Raw genomic sequence first — 12,915 nt, forward strand, 5'->3', positions numbered from 1 at the left:
ACGTGCCACTTTTTAACCGAGGAAGATTTAGCTAATTCTCCAGTTATCCCCACCCTTCCATGCTATCTGAGGGAGGTACCAGCAGATACTCTGACTTGCAAATTCTCTCCAAGAGGATATGTTTTGGTAGCAGTGAGGGAGATGGAATAAGAAAGCTGGAGGATTAACTAAGTCCTATTCTGAAGCCCCTGTGATATGGCCGCCATGCTCAGCTCTTTTGTGTCCACTGTGACTCCACCATTTCAGAGGATATTGAGCCTAACTAGGCCATACCAACACCACCCTCCCCCCATACCTTCCACATTGGCCTTCCTTTCCAGCTGCTGGTTTCAGGTGGAGGGAAGTCTATGGAACAGGACTGCACAGGCTCTAGGGAAAGCAGGGATATCTTAAAGGTAAAAAGGGATGTGGACAATGCTGTGTGTCCCCACCCCCCCAGCTTTCAGCTACCTCTCTGCCAAGGTTTTGGGCAGCCAGTAAACATTTTAAAAAGGATATTTACACTAAATGTGGTTAACTACCCTTTTTCTCCCCCAATTAAAAGGCAGCAGCAACAGGAGCAGCACCAGCAAAGGGCATTGGGGAATGTGTCTCTTGTTTGTGCTAACTTCTCCTCTAATCGGCTATTTTTCTTTCTAATCTAATGCCTACCCCACACTTCCACCCTCCTCCCAGTAGCACATTTCCCAAAGAGTTTTGCCCAGATTCCCAGTATCCTGGGCTGAGTGCCTGTTGAGGAGAGGTACCTGCTGGTTGAAGCTGGGCACAGCCATCTGCTTAGGTGGGGTGCCTATGGGGACAGCTCTAACAGGAGGACTCCCAATGACAGGCGAGGTGGACCGCCTTGGTAATGCGCGCTCGGAAAGGTCCCGATCGTCTTCTGGGCCCTGGGGGGGCCTCTGAGGCAAGGCATATTCTAACACAGACACTGTAGGCATTTCCTAATTGAGGAAGTAGTGTTAAAAAAATTAGCTAGCTTGAAATCTCTTAATCACCTTTACAGATGCCCAATACCTTGAGAAATTATTTTTTTAATTTTTATTTAGTTTTATTTCACATCCAGTAAAATTTACCCTCTGTGGCGTACAGGACTAAATTCTGATAAATGCAGTCACGGACCTGCCGCCAAAATCAAGACTCAGCAGTTCTGTCACTCCCCGAACTGCCTCAGCACTGCCCATTTGTAGTCGCCTCTCCCATCACCCTCAACCACTGGCCAACATCGGTCTGCTCTGTCCTGACAGTTGTGCCTAAAAATGACTGTGTGTGCATGTTGTGTGCGTTCAGTCGCTTGGTCGTGTCTGACTCTCTGCGGCCCTACGGACTGTAGCCCGCCAGGTTCCTCTGTCCGTGTATTCCAGGCAAGAATACTGGAGCGAGTCCCATTTCCTACTCCAGGGGATCTTCCCAGCCCAGGGATAGAACCTGTGTCTCTTGCAACTCTTGCACTGCAGGCAGATTCTTTATCACTAGCGTCACCTGGGAAGCCCCTAAAATGACTTTAATTGAAATTGACATCATAAGCTGCCAAAATTTTCATGTTTCAATGGCTCCCTTTCAACCATTTCAAAGGAAAGCACAATCAAGTCAGCATGACCATGGAGTCTGAGGTTCAGCTATGGCTGCTGGACAATGTGACCAACACGAGGCCAGCAGAGAACATACATCTATACATCGCTCCAGTAAGGGAAGGGCAACAACAGGAGCCAGGCTGCGGATGCTAGGAATTTTATATAATGAGAAAACGTTTAATACCTGAGCAAGCAGTGGTCCTCGGATTCGCCTCAGAACTTCAGATCCATCCCAGATGCTGGAATTGAGACTTCCTGGTTGGGGCTAGCAAGAAAGGAAAACACACACAAAGTGTGGAACAGTGCAGGCTCTCTGGGGAACTTACCAGTTTGTGGTGAACAAAGCTCTCAAAGAGCTGCAACTGTTGAGGATAAAGAAACTACAGCATTCTAGAAAATACCTTCTACCCCAACTTCATCTCTAGAACTGCTATCATAAGGAATAATATCACCAAATTTCTATGGCATGTGTAATTCTCTCAGTATGGTAAATGAAATGAAATAGCAAAAGCAAAGCCCAATACTCTGCTTCAATTACTACTCTGCTCCAGCTCACGGCCACTTACTTGCAACACTGGCCTGGTCTGTACCGCCCGCATGATAGCTGGGTCTTCAAGTTCATTTTCAATCACCATCTTGCTGAGCCTCTCTGCCAGATTCTCCTCATGGTCACCCAACAAGTCCATCTCATCCCTTTCTCCATTGCCGCTTTGTTCATTAACTGCTGCAGGTAGCTTCTCCTCCAGTTCAGCCAGGCGCTCATGTGCTTCCTGCCAATCATCATCTATGAGGAAATCAGAAAAAGAAACAGGGTTCATACTGGAATAAAAAGTTTCGTGAAATTCTTCTGTTAACCAAATAAACAATTCCAACTCCGGAAGACAGGTGGGAAGTTCAATTTCCACCTAGACACATGAAATAAGGTTTAAATTAAGGGGGCACATCTAAAGTGGGCTTCTCACTATTGAGAACAAACATCCTATCAGGAATAAAATTCAAACTTTTAGAGTAATAGATTAATACATTAGCAATGGCATCTAGATTATATTCTGAAACTGATTTCTAAATTGGTGATATATATGTGTACTACAACCTGTGGGTTTGAGATTCTGTGACATTTTAGGCAAAAACTCATGCTAGCATACCACTTTCTCTTAGATAACTGTCATCTTCTTTACAAGCTTTTAAATCCATTCCTTTCAGCCAGTTAGCGTGTTTTGAGAATCTATTATGTGACAAACACTGTTCTAGGTGCATGGCATACATCACCGTAAGAAACAGACAAGGGAAGTTACATTTGAGCAAAAATTCAAGAGTTAAAAAGTTAGCCACGTGGATATCTAGGGGAAGTGTGTCTCAGGCAAAGGACGGTCAGTATAGAGGACTTAAAATGAGAGATTGACAATTTTCAGAAGCAGCAAGGACTGCGTTTGGACTGGAACGAACACGGGTGAAGGGCAGAAGGAAAACGAGGTTGGCACAGATTGGGGGGAGCTCTCAGGGGTCCTTTAGAGCTGCTCTGAAATGGGACCCCAAGAAGTCAGGATGTGGCTGGGCTTGCTGAAAGAATTGATGTGGTTGCTGTGCTGAAAACAGATTTGGGGACAAGGGGGTCGCACTACGGGAAGCATGGAGGTCTGTTAGCAGGCTACTGCAAGTACGTCAGGGGAAAGGTGAGGCTCAGCCCTCTTCTTTAACTGTCTCCGTTTCTGTACACTACTATGGAGTCTGTATCACTGATACTAGGTTATTTTCTCATTGTTTATGCTGACAGAGCATTATTTCACAGATGAAAATCTACAGAAGCCTTTATCAGCTTCTCCAGAACTAGACCTCATCTCCATCACCTCTTTCATTCCAGGCTCCTTAACCACATCACTCATCATTCCCTTCTACCTCCATGATAAAAGCGCTACTATTTCGCCTTTAGCATTCAAATTCAGACACCTTTCTTTCCCTCCTCACTGACGCTTTCTCTAAATAATCTTTTCATTTCCATTCTTACCTTTGCCTCATCTAACCCACCAAAACCCCATGTATTCTCTTGCATATGTTACATATTTTTATTCTTATTTTAGTTTTGTATGTTCTGCAAATCCAACACAGACAATAGGTAATTCTCTTTATAACTAACATCACAAAACAGAATTCTGAAAAACTGTCCTTAATGACAATCCTCCCCATTTTATTTTTCTATATATCTCATTTAAAGAAAGGAGAAGGACTGGAAACAACATGCAAAGAAAAAGAAAAGTGTCTGGTATATACTAAGGGTGTAATAAATGATAGCTACTTCAAAAAAAGATTTAGACTTTCATATGGAACTTGTTAAAAGTATCTTTACTCTTTTTTCTTGTTTACAAATACAGGTTTGCTTAAAAAAATTTTAAACATTATACAAATATGTAACTCAGCAAAACTTCCCCACAATTCTTCAGGAATGTTAAATTTTTAAAAGTAGAAACACAAAGTGGGATTTCCAAATTTATCATCTGATACTATCAGAACCACTGTCTAGTCTTGGAGGGCTGTGATAGATCTGAATGTACTATGTACAGTAAGGGAAAAACCTAGTTTAGATGAAAATTTACAGTACTAAATTATTGGTTATTAAAAAAACAAGGAACAGCATAATCAAAAATCAATTGTGACATTAATACTTGGTGTCATCTTTGCTAAAGAAGAATAAGCTAGGATGCTCTGAAGGACCAACTGCTTTTTCCAACCTTATTGACTCAACAATGCCAAAAAAAGGGGGGAAAAAAGTCTATAATCCCTAATTATGGGAGGTTTTAAAAACATTTATTACCCAAATTTAGGAAACTGATTTGTTAATGGATTAATTCTAATGTAGAAGAGTTTTCATTCACTTCTCATAATCCTATTTACTAACTTTACTATGAAGTGAAGTGAAGTCGCTCAGTCATGTCCGATTCTTTGCGACTCCACGGACTGTAGCCTATCAGGCTCCTCGGTCCATGGGATTTTCCAGGCAAGATTACTGGAGTGGGTTGCCATTTCCTTCTTCAGGGGATCTTCCTGACCCAGGATCGAACCTGGGTCTCCTGCATTGTAGGCAGACGCTTTACCGTCTGAGCTACCAGGGAAGCTTTACTATATGTCTCATCAAAGACGATAATCTATTTGTCCTTAGTAATTAATTTAAAAAACACTGATTAGTAGCCATATTCTGTAAGAAAGGCTCTGTTGTGAATTGTTACTTTTTCAAACATGTAAGTAAAGAAATCTATGCCACAAAACACCATCATCATCATTTTATGTATTTCCTGTTTTGTGAAAAATCACCTGAAGCAACGTCAGAGGCCACACATGGCCTTGGTGTAAAAAGACACTTCACTCTGTATCTTCTTTGAATGACTGAAAAATATAGTTACTTAAACATGCCTTTGTTTGTTTGACCTCAACCCACACTTGCCAAAATGATAAAGGGTAGGGGAAAACAACAAGAGAAATGAAGGGAAAGAGATACCTACTTTCCTTCAACTATAACCTATACTCTGGGACTTCCCTGGTGGTCCGATGGCTAACACTGTGCTCCCAATGCAGAAAGCCCTGGTTCAACCCCTGGTCAGGGAACTAGATCCCACATGCCACAGTGAAGATTCTCATGTGATGCAACTAAGACTCAGTACAGCCAAATAAATACAAATGTTAAAAAAAATTAACCTACACCCAGATGTGAGTTACTAAAATCCTGTCTGCTTTTATAAACACGTGCTTGTTGTGGCAATTCCCTTCAAATCTGTCTCTGGGATATATCTGAATAAAAACAAAATAAAAAGAAGTAGAGTTAATTTAATTTTAGAGCAATCTCAGTCTCTAAAGATTTCAGCAGCTATCAGTAAAAAGGAGGAAGAAACAATGAGGATCCTTCCACATGGAGGCAGAAGATTTCCAAGGATTCCCCAAATACTATTAAACATAACTTGTAGTTTACACTGATTGTATTTATAGTTACTTAACCTCTCTGGCACTTTCCTTCTTCATTGGCTAAAATGACAATAATAATAGTGCCTATCTCATAAGATTGCTATGAGGATTGATAATATATGTAAAACATTTAGAATGGTCCCGAGCATCTAATAAGTACCTTGGAAGTGTAAGCTTTCATTTTTAGAGAATGAGTTGAGGTTACTATGGCCCATTTATTGCTCAAAGATGATGCAAATATTTTTTTCCATGCAAAGACACTGACTAGTTTCTTATGGAAAGGTGACATCAGAGCATTTGTAGCCAGTGACTTAAAATAACTACTGTATTAACAGGTATTACTCAAGACACTCACTCCTTGAGTTAAAAACCATTAAGTCAAAACATATGTCATAGGTCTAACATTCTACCTCCTTGTTTAAATTCTCTACTCATCTATGGAAGTATATTAAACAAGTCACAGGTGGACTTAGAAATTTTCTTTTTATAAATCTGTATACTATTTATATCAAGGTGTTAGGAGGAACTAGGATTTTAACCTTACAATTGTCTCAATGTTAAGGGCTCACATTTAGAAATCTTTTCTCGACTACAGACTCTGTAGACCAAGAAGTCCTTAATCGTCCTTGTGCCTCAGGGTACAGAAACGGGCTGCCCTATCCAAATGCTATTTCGCTGCTCTTACCTTTTACCACCTGTTCTTTTACTGTGTAACCCTAGGGGCTTTTTCAATGTGTGTGCACTTTTTGCTTTTCCATCCCATAAAATACAATTCTGCATACTTTAAAATTCTTTTAGGGCAATACTTTCCTTATCTTGGGAGAAACTCAGAAAAAAAAAAGACTGTCAAGCACTCTGGAAGTCAGGGAGAAGGCAAGACTATTTCTCTCCAGTCCAGGTTCAAAACTGAGGACATTTGTTATGTCTTGTCTTAATATACTTCATTTTAATACAGACAAATTTGCTACAAAACGGTAACATTCGGTACACTATTTTAAGACAGAAAGAGTTCCAGAAGCAAGCACACACTTGTTTGTAGCTTTATTGTATTCTATAGGTTTTTACAAAAGTTTCAAATATAATCTGCAAATTCCATCAGCCCCCTGCTCCCACCATTCTCTGTTCTTCCCCTCCTTCCCTGTGATCTCCCTGGAGAAAGAACAGCATCTTAGATTATCCTCTGGGGCGAGGTCTTCCCTTAAACTACGGCTGGAATCCAAAAGGTCTTCAGTTCCCTTTTGTAATGAGCCTTGCTTTCACCTTAAATACTTCTCTTCCTGCTCCCAAAAGTGGCAGTTTTAGCTCTCCAGTGAATTCTCTAAACCCTGACTGAACAGAGAACATTTTTTCATTTTTGCCAGTTAACTCGGTCTAAGCTTAAACAAACAAGTCATTTAGGTCACTGCAAAACCAGTAACCAATACGACATTTTTAAAGACCTCTTGTTTGTTTTTGATATTCAACATTTTGGGGTTACTCAATACTAATAAGTTTCCTCTTCTTCTTCCTCATTACTTAAGTTTGAATATTTGTTGCTTAGACAGAGTTCAAAGAAACTCCACATATTCACACATCCCAGTGTAAATGCGGTCATTGTTGTTTTTCAACACCATCAGTCAAAGCAAAGATAGCCGCATCTCCCTCTCTTTTTGGCCTCGCACATGCTGGATCTTAGTTCTCCAACCAGAAATGGACCCGGGGCCCTTGGCAGTGAGAGTTCAGTCTTAAGCACTGGACCACCAGGGAATTCCCTTACCTATTCATCTTTTAAGTACAGTTTAATTTTAACTTATTAGTATGCTTGTTCTAGAATCTCAAATTTCAAACTTTATCATATAAACTTGCCCCCTAAATTTCTCATCTCAGTAATTATAACCGTGACCTGTAGTTTAGTTTGGCTCTTTAATTTTTTAACCTCTTCCAATTCCTGAAATATTTATCTATCTCCAGGGATGAGAAAATCTCATCTGTACACAGCACTTTTCTAATTTATGAAGACTTTCTATCACCAAAATTCTTGCAATCAAAAACTCTATTTAACTGAATATACTACAGTACAACAGAGGATCATGCTATATACTATTGATCAACTAAATTTTAAAACATACATATCAGAACCGGAGTTTTCTCCTAGTCCACTAGTTAAGTTGTATGTTCCACAAATAAATATTTACTTCTTCTAGGATTATTTTCTGAAGAAGGAAATGGCAAGCCACTCCAGTGTTCTTGCCTGGAGAATCCCAGGGACGGGGGAGCCTGGTGGGCTGCTGTCTATGGGGTCGTACAGAGTCGGACACGACTGAAGTGACTTAGCAGCAGGATTATTTTCAGCCTTTATAAAATGTGTACTTCTCTAATCACTTGATTTTCTCATAGTGTCAACTGAGGGCCACAGATCATAAAGCTGGGAGGGACACGGCTTAGAAAAACACCTGGTTTTGTAAGTGAGGCAAACAGAAGCCCAGAGGAGCACGGTAGATGCTTGGAGTGAAGAATAGAAGTCTGCCAACTCTGTGAATGAGGATATTCCTGCTAAGACAAAAGTATCAATGCTGATAAAAGACAGCATTTGAAAAGAGCAGGAGACCGAGACATTATAAAAGAAAGCTGTCACTTACCAACTGCACCTGACCCAAATGTATCATCATTGAATTGATCAATCTCTTCGTCCTCCTCTCCCAGGCCCTGAAATGCATCTTCATCTTCATCCAGAGGACAATCCTCCAAAGACTAAAAAAAAAAAAGAGAAAAAAAGATTAGCTATTCAGGAAGCTCACAACCTCATTTTCAAAATGTTCTAAAAATGTTCTTCTTACACCAATCAACACAATAGCTTCATTATGACTTTCTGTACAGATGGCATTTTTTTCTATCCCCCAATTTCCCTGACATTGGAAGATTCAGTACCTTTTCTTTCAGCTTCTCTTTCCTATTTATTTAACCTCTTCCCCCTAACTTCCATTTCTGTATTTATCAAGGCTCTAATAATAGCATTTCCTCATGCAACCAAGAAATTAGGCCTGCAACTTCCTTTCCATCACTTGTTACAATGACAACTGAAAATGAACACTTTTTTTGCCTGAGTTATTTTTCACTGAAATTCTCTTCTTCCCCATGTTCATGTCATGTTCTCAACTATTAATCCCTTTTAAAGCTTTCTCTCCATTTTCCTTCACACATTTTGTTTTCCTATAGGCTCAAACTTGGTGGTAAAAGAGAGCTAAGTTTTCAATCACAGTGAACTCTTGAAAAACTGTGATGTGACAACTTCAAGCTCAGTCTCTACTCCTACAAGCGATGCCAACCTGGACAAGCCACACCCCTTCTGATTAATTCATTCAGTACCTCCTGAGCACCTATTGTGTCTCAGGCTGTGTTAGACTTTAAACCACAGTCTCTTTAAGTGGTAATGCAGGGACAATACCATCTCCTTCAGAGGTGTTGTGAGGCTCAAAGGAGGCAAAGTTTTAGACAAACAATGGATACTGCTAAACAATGCTAGATATCACCATAACAAGCTAGGTGTGTTCTAAACACTCCCTTCCCTCCCCCTTCATTTCACTTTTCAACTGATTAATTTTCCAAGTTTTTTGGGGAACTTTGCCTACTGCATCTCATCGCTTCTCTCCATATTTTCGTAAAGTCAGTTTGATCTTGAGCCATTTCTATCAAATACAAGGTCTATGTGTCCAGTTTTCAATGACTCAGGGTCAGAAATCCACTCTCTCTGCAGGCACATTTCTGATACACCTTGACTGACCACCTCTCAGCGAGGCTGTTCCCAAACGAAAAGTTAGGTTCAAGGGCCAGTCTACCCATCTTAAGTCCTCCCAAACTCAACACGAAACAAGCAAGCGACTGCCTCCACATCAGAGGCAACTTCTCCAAGCACTCGCAAATCACGAAAGTCTCCTTAACCAAATCACTGCTTCTCAAATTGGAGAGACTCTCAGGGATCACCTAGACCAACCCTGTCAGCTCTACAAGTCCCAGGAACCCTGTCCAAGGCATCAGGAGTCGCTAGAGGTCACACGGCGAGTTGGCGACAGCGCCAAGACTCTCGACTGGTCCTGCATTCCCGGGACCTTCCCCCAGCCCACGCCTCCGTGCGCTCGCCCCCAAGGAACTCCTGCGGGACACGCCCGTCCCCAGCCCCCAGTCCTCTTCAGTAAACAGTCCTCGGCCCCAGTCAGAAGGCAAGTCCGGGCCCCCGGGACCTGACGATCGCCCGTTTGTGAGGGGGAGACGCTTCCGTGTCCAGGGCGGGAAACGCGTCTCTGGCCTTTCCCGAGTGAGTCCTCCACAGGAATCACCGGCTGCGGGTGCAAGGCTCTCTACTCGGCGCTCCTCCGAGGCGGGGGCGGGGGGCTGTGTGGTCACGGTACTTCACGGGCCCGCCCCAGCCCAACACAGAGGTCAGCTCTCTCCGCCGGCCACCGACAGGGCGGTCCCGCCCCGGCCCCCCCGAAGCTGGCTCACCACCCGAAGCTGAAACCCGCGACCCCAAACCGCCGCCCTCCGCGGGGTCCCGCGGGTCGCCCCGGCCGCCCCCTCCTCCCCAGAGCGCGGGACCGACGCGCGTGAGAGAGAGACTGAAAGAGAGCTGGGCTTGTGCGGGAGCGAGGGAGGGGTCACTTCCGGTCGCGGCGGCTCACCTCGTAGCGGAACATTCTTGGGGAGGGGGGGGAGGGAGCGGGGAGGGGAATGGGAGAGGGAGGGAAGAGGCGCCGACTCCCCGGGCTCCTCCGTGCGCGGGTCCTCCACCGGCTCGCGACCCCTGGCCGCCGCCGTACGCCGGAGCGTGCGTGGGGACGTGCGCACGCGCGCCTCGGAGAGGGCGGCCGCCCCGCTCGGCACCCGGCGGCGGCGGCTGCGCGGGGACAGATTTGGCGTCCCGCTTCCTAGTCTCAGCGGCGGGAAGGAGGTCCCGCGGCGGGAGACTGCGCACGCGCCGCCCGTCGGGGGCTTCCTCGCGGTCTAGGCTTGTAGCCCCGCCCCCTCCGGCTCCTCTGCGCTCTCCCGGCGCTCAGGTTCCAGTCACGAGTTTTCCGTCACCGACGGGGCGGAGAAAAGCCTTGTGATTGTCACAGGACAGGGCTTTGAAGAGTCCCAGGCTTAAGTTAGCCTGGGCTGGAAACACGGAGATTCCCGGACTGTCTTTCCAACTTGCGCACCGTCTTCGAGTTGCTGGGCGTTCCTCACGACGGACCGTTTGCGCCGAATGCGGGGGAGGGGCGGGGAGACGTTCAGGGCTTCGGCGGAGGCTGTGTTCGTCGCCACTTGAGCGGCACGTCACCCGCTGAGCCGACAGCAGGCCAGGGCCGTGATTTATGTGTGTCTAAGTGGTGAGGGCGTTAAAAAAAAAAAAGGCCGAGGCTTGTTTAGCGAGGTTTCACCCGAGAGGTATTTTTAGGCCCCAGGCGCGCGGCGTGGGAGAGCGGAGAAGGGCCGCCGAGCCGCGGGCAGCACGGCCTTCCAGGCTGAGCGCGCCGCCGGGTGACACCAGCCCCCGAGAGGACCGAGCCCGGGAGGCGTTGGCCCGGGGCGCCGTGCTTCCGGGAGCCTGCTGGGGAGATTGACCTCCGCTAGCGCGGCCCGCCCTGCCCTTTCGGCCTCAGGACCCTCCTCGAGGATGAAACTCGCACAGCGAAGAATTCATTCCAAGAATTAAGGAGGGCGTTTCGCCACTCCTTTCTCCTGGTGCCTCAGAGTGCAGCCTCGCCTTAGGAGTGGCATAAATTCCTTACGTGTTAGGATGACCAGCTTAATCAGAGTCTGAGGAGTGCAAATTGTGAATTTGGAATAGGAAGTTCTGGGTGGGAGGCAGTGCTTTGTCACTGGCTATTAGATTTGGAGCAAGTTACCTAAAGGTGTCTGAGGCTTAATTTCTCTGTAAAGTGGATTTAATGATACCTGTCTCATCGAGTAGCGGTTCAATGGCACGATGATTCTAATACTACTTCTCATGATTGCGGTTTGTGAGACAGTGATACTGTTAATCGCTCAGTTGTGTCAGTCTTTGCGACCCCATGGACTGTAACCCGTCAGCCTCCTCTGTGCCTGGAATTCTCCAGGCAGGACCACTGCGGTGGTTTGCTATTCCCTTTGGATCTTCCCCACCCAGCGATCGAACCTGGGTCTTCTGGATTGGCAGGCAGATTCTTTACCTTCTGAACTTGTGAGATGGGTACTATTATTTTCTGTATAGATGTGGAACCTGAGGATTAGCGATGTTAAATAATTTATCCTAAACCATTCCCTTGTAGCTCAGTCAGCATAGAATCTGCCTGCAGTGCAGGAGACCCGCATCTCTGGGTCCCTGGCTCAGGAAGATCCTCTGGAGAAGGAAATGGCAACCCACTCCAGTATCCTTCCCTGGAAAATCTCATGGACACAGGAACCTGGTGGGCTGCAGTCCATGGGGTTGCAAAGAGGAGTCGGCAAGACTGAGAGACTAACACTAAACCACCGATAGCAATGGCAACTAGGTCTCTCTGATTCCAAAAATCCAATCTCTTAACCACTGTGATGGTTTTACAAGTGAATGTTTACATGGGCCAGACCTAAAGCTTGAAATGAAGCAGGCTAAGTATAAGATGATAATTAGAATCCAAGCATTCATACACCATTACACAATTTCATATGCTGCTGCTACGTCACTTCAGTCGTGTCCGACTCTGTGCGACCCCGTGGACTGCAGCCTACCAGGCTTCTCTGTCCATGGGATTCTCTAGGCAAAAACATTGGAGTGGGTTAACAATGATCAAAGAGTTGGTGCCATGTAGACCCACGCACGTGTGCCGAATCGTGCCCGACTCTGTGCAACCCCATGGACTGTAGCCCACGAGGCTCCTCTGTCCATGGGATTTTCCAGGCAGAAATACTGGAGTGGGTTGCCATTTCCTCCTCCAGGGGATCTTCCCATCCAGGGATCAAACTCAAGTCTCTGAGGCTTCTGCACTGGCAGGAGGATTCTTCATCACTGCACCACCTGGGAAGCCTGGCAAATTGTGACCCACAGTCTGGCCAGCTGCCTGTTTTTGTCAGTAAAGTTTTGTTGGAATGCAGCCATCTTTATTTATTTACATATTCTTGGTTGCTTTAGGGAACCAAGGGAGAGTTGCATACTTACAGTGGAGGCCATTTGGCTAGCAAAGCCTGAAATATTTACTATCTGGCCTGTACAGAAACAGTTTGCTGATTCCTGATGTTGTGGATCCTGTTTTCTGATGATTACATTAGAAATCAGAAATTAAAAAAAACTCGATGCCTCTAATTAATGATCTACTTGAGAAAACATAATGGGAAGTAGGAAACATTTAGAACTAAGCTATAAACTTATTAACATAGAAAGATTTTTCAGTTCAGTTCAGTTCAGTTGCTCAGTCGTGTC

The 12,915-nt window shown here is 44.9% G+C and overlaps 1 protein-coding gene across 2 annotated transcripts in view; it reads right to left on the reverse strand.

Moving 5' to 3' along the window:
- The window catches only part of PATL1 (PAT1 homolog 1, processing body mRNA decay factor), a 28,999-nt gene extending 18,277 nt beyond the window's left edge, over nucleotides 1-10,722 (reverse strand). The window contains exons 1-5 of one of the 2 annotated variants that reach the window (XM_055547235.1): nucleotides 10,178-10,722; nucleotides 8,141-8,252; nucleotides 2,138-2,355; nucleotides 1,756-1,836; nucleotides 747-941 (exon numbers count right to left, since the gene is read on the reverse strand). In XM_055547235.1, the coding sequence (XP_055403210.1) occupies nucleotides 747-941; nucleotides 1,756-1,836; nucleotides 2,138-2,355; nucleotides 8,141-8,252; nucleotides 10,178-10,192 (621 nt within the window). In that variant the 5' untranslated portion in view covers nucleotides 10,193-10,722. The remainder of the gene's footprint in view (nucleotides 1-746; nucleotides 942-1,755; nucleotides 1,837-2,137; nucleotides 2,356-8,140; nucleotides 8,253-10,177) is intronic. The other variant, XM_055547236.1, reaches the window with a different exon arrangement.
- Nucleotides 10,723-12,915: the final 2,193 nt, after the last annotated feature.

Source organism: Bubalus kerabau, chromosome 15 (assembly GCF_029407905.1).
Source record: "Bubalus kerabau isolate K-KA32 ecotype Philippines breed swamp buffalo chromosome 15, PCC_UOA_SB_1v2, whole genome shotgun sequence".
Classification (NCBI taxonomy): domain Eukaryota; kingdom Metazoa; phylum Chordata; class Mammalia; order Artiodactyla; family Bovidae; genus Bubalus; species Bubalus kerabau.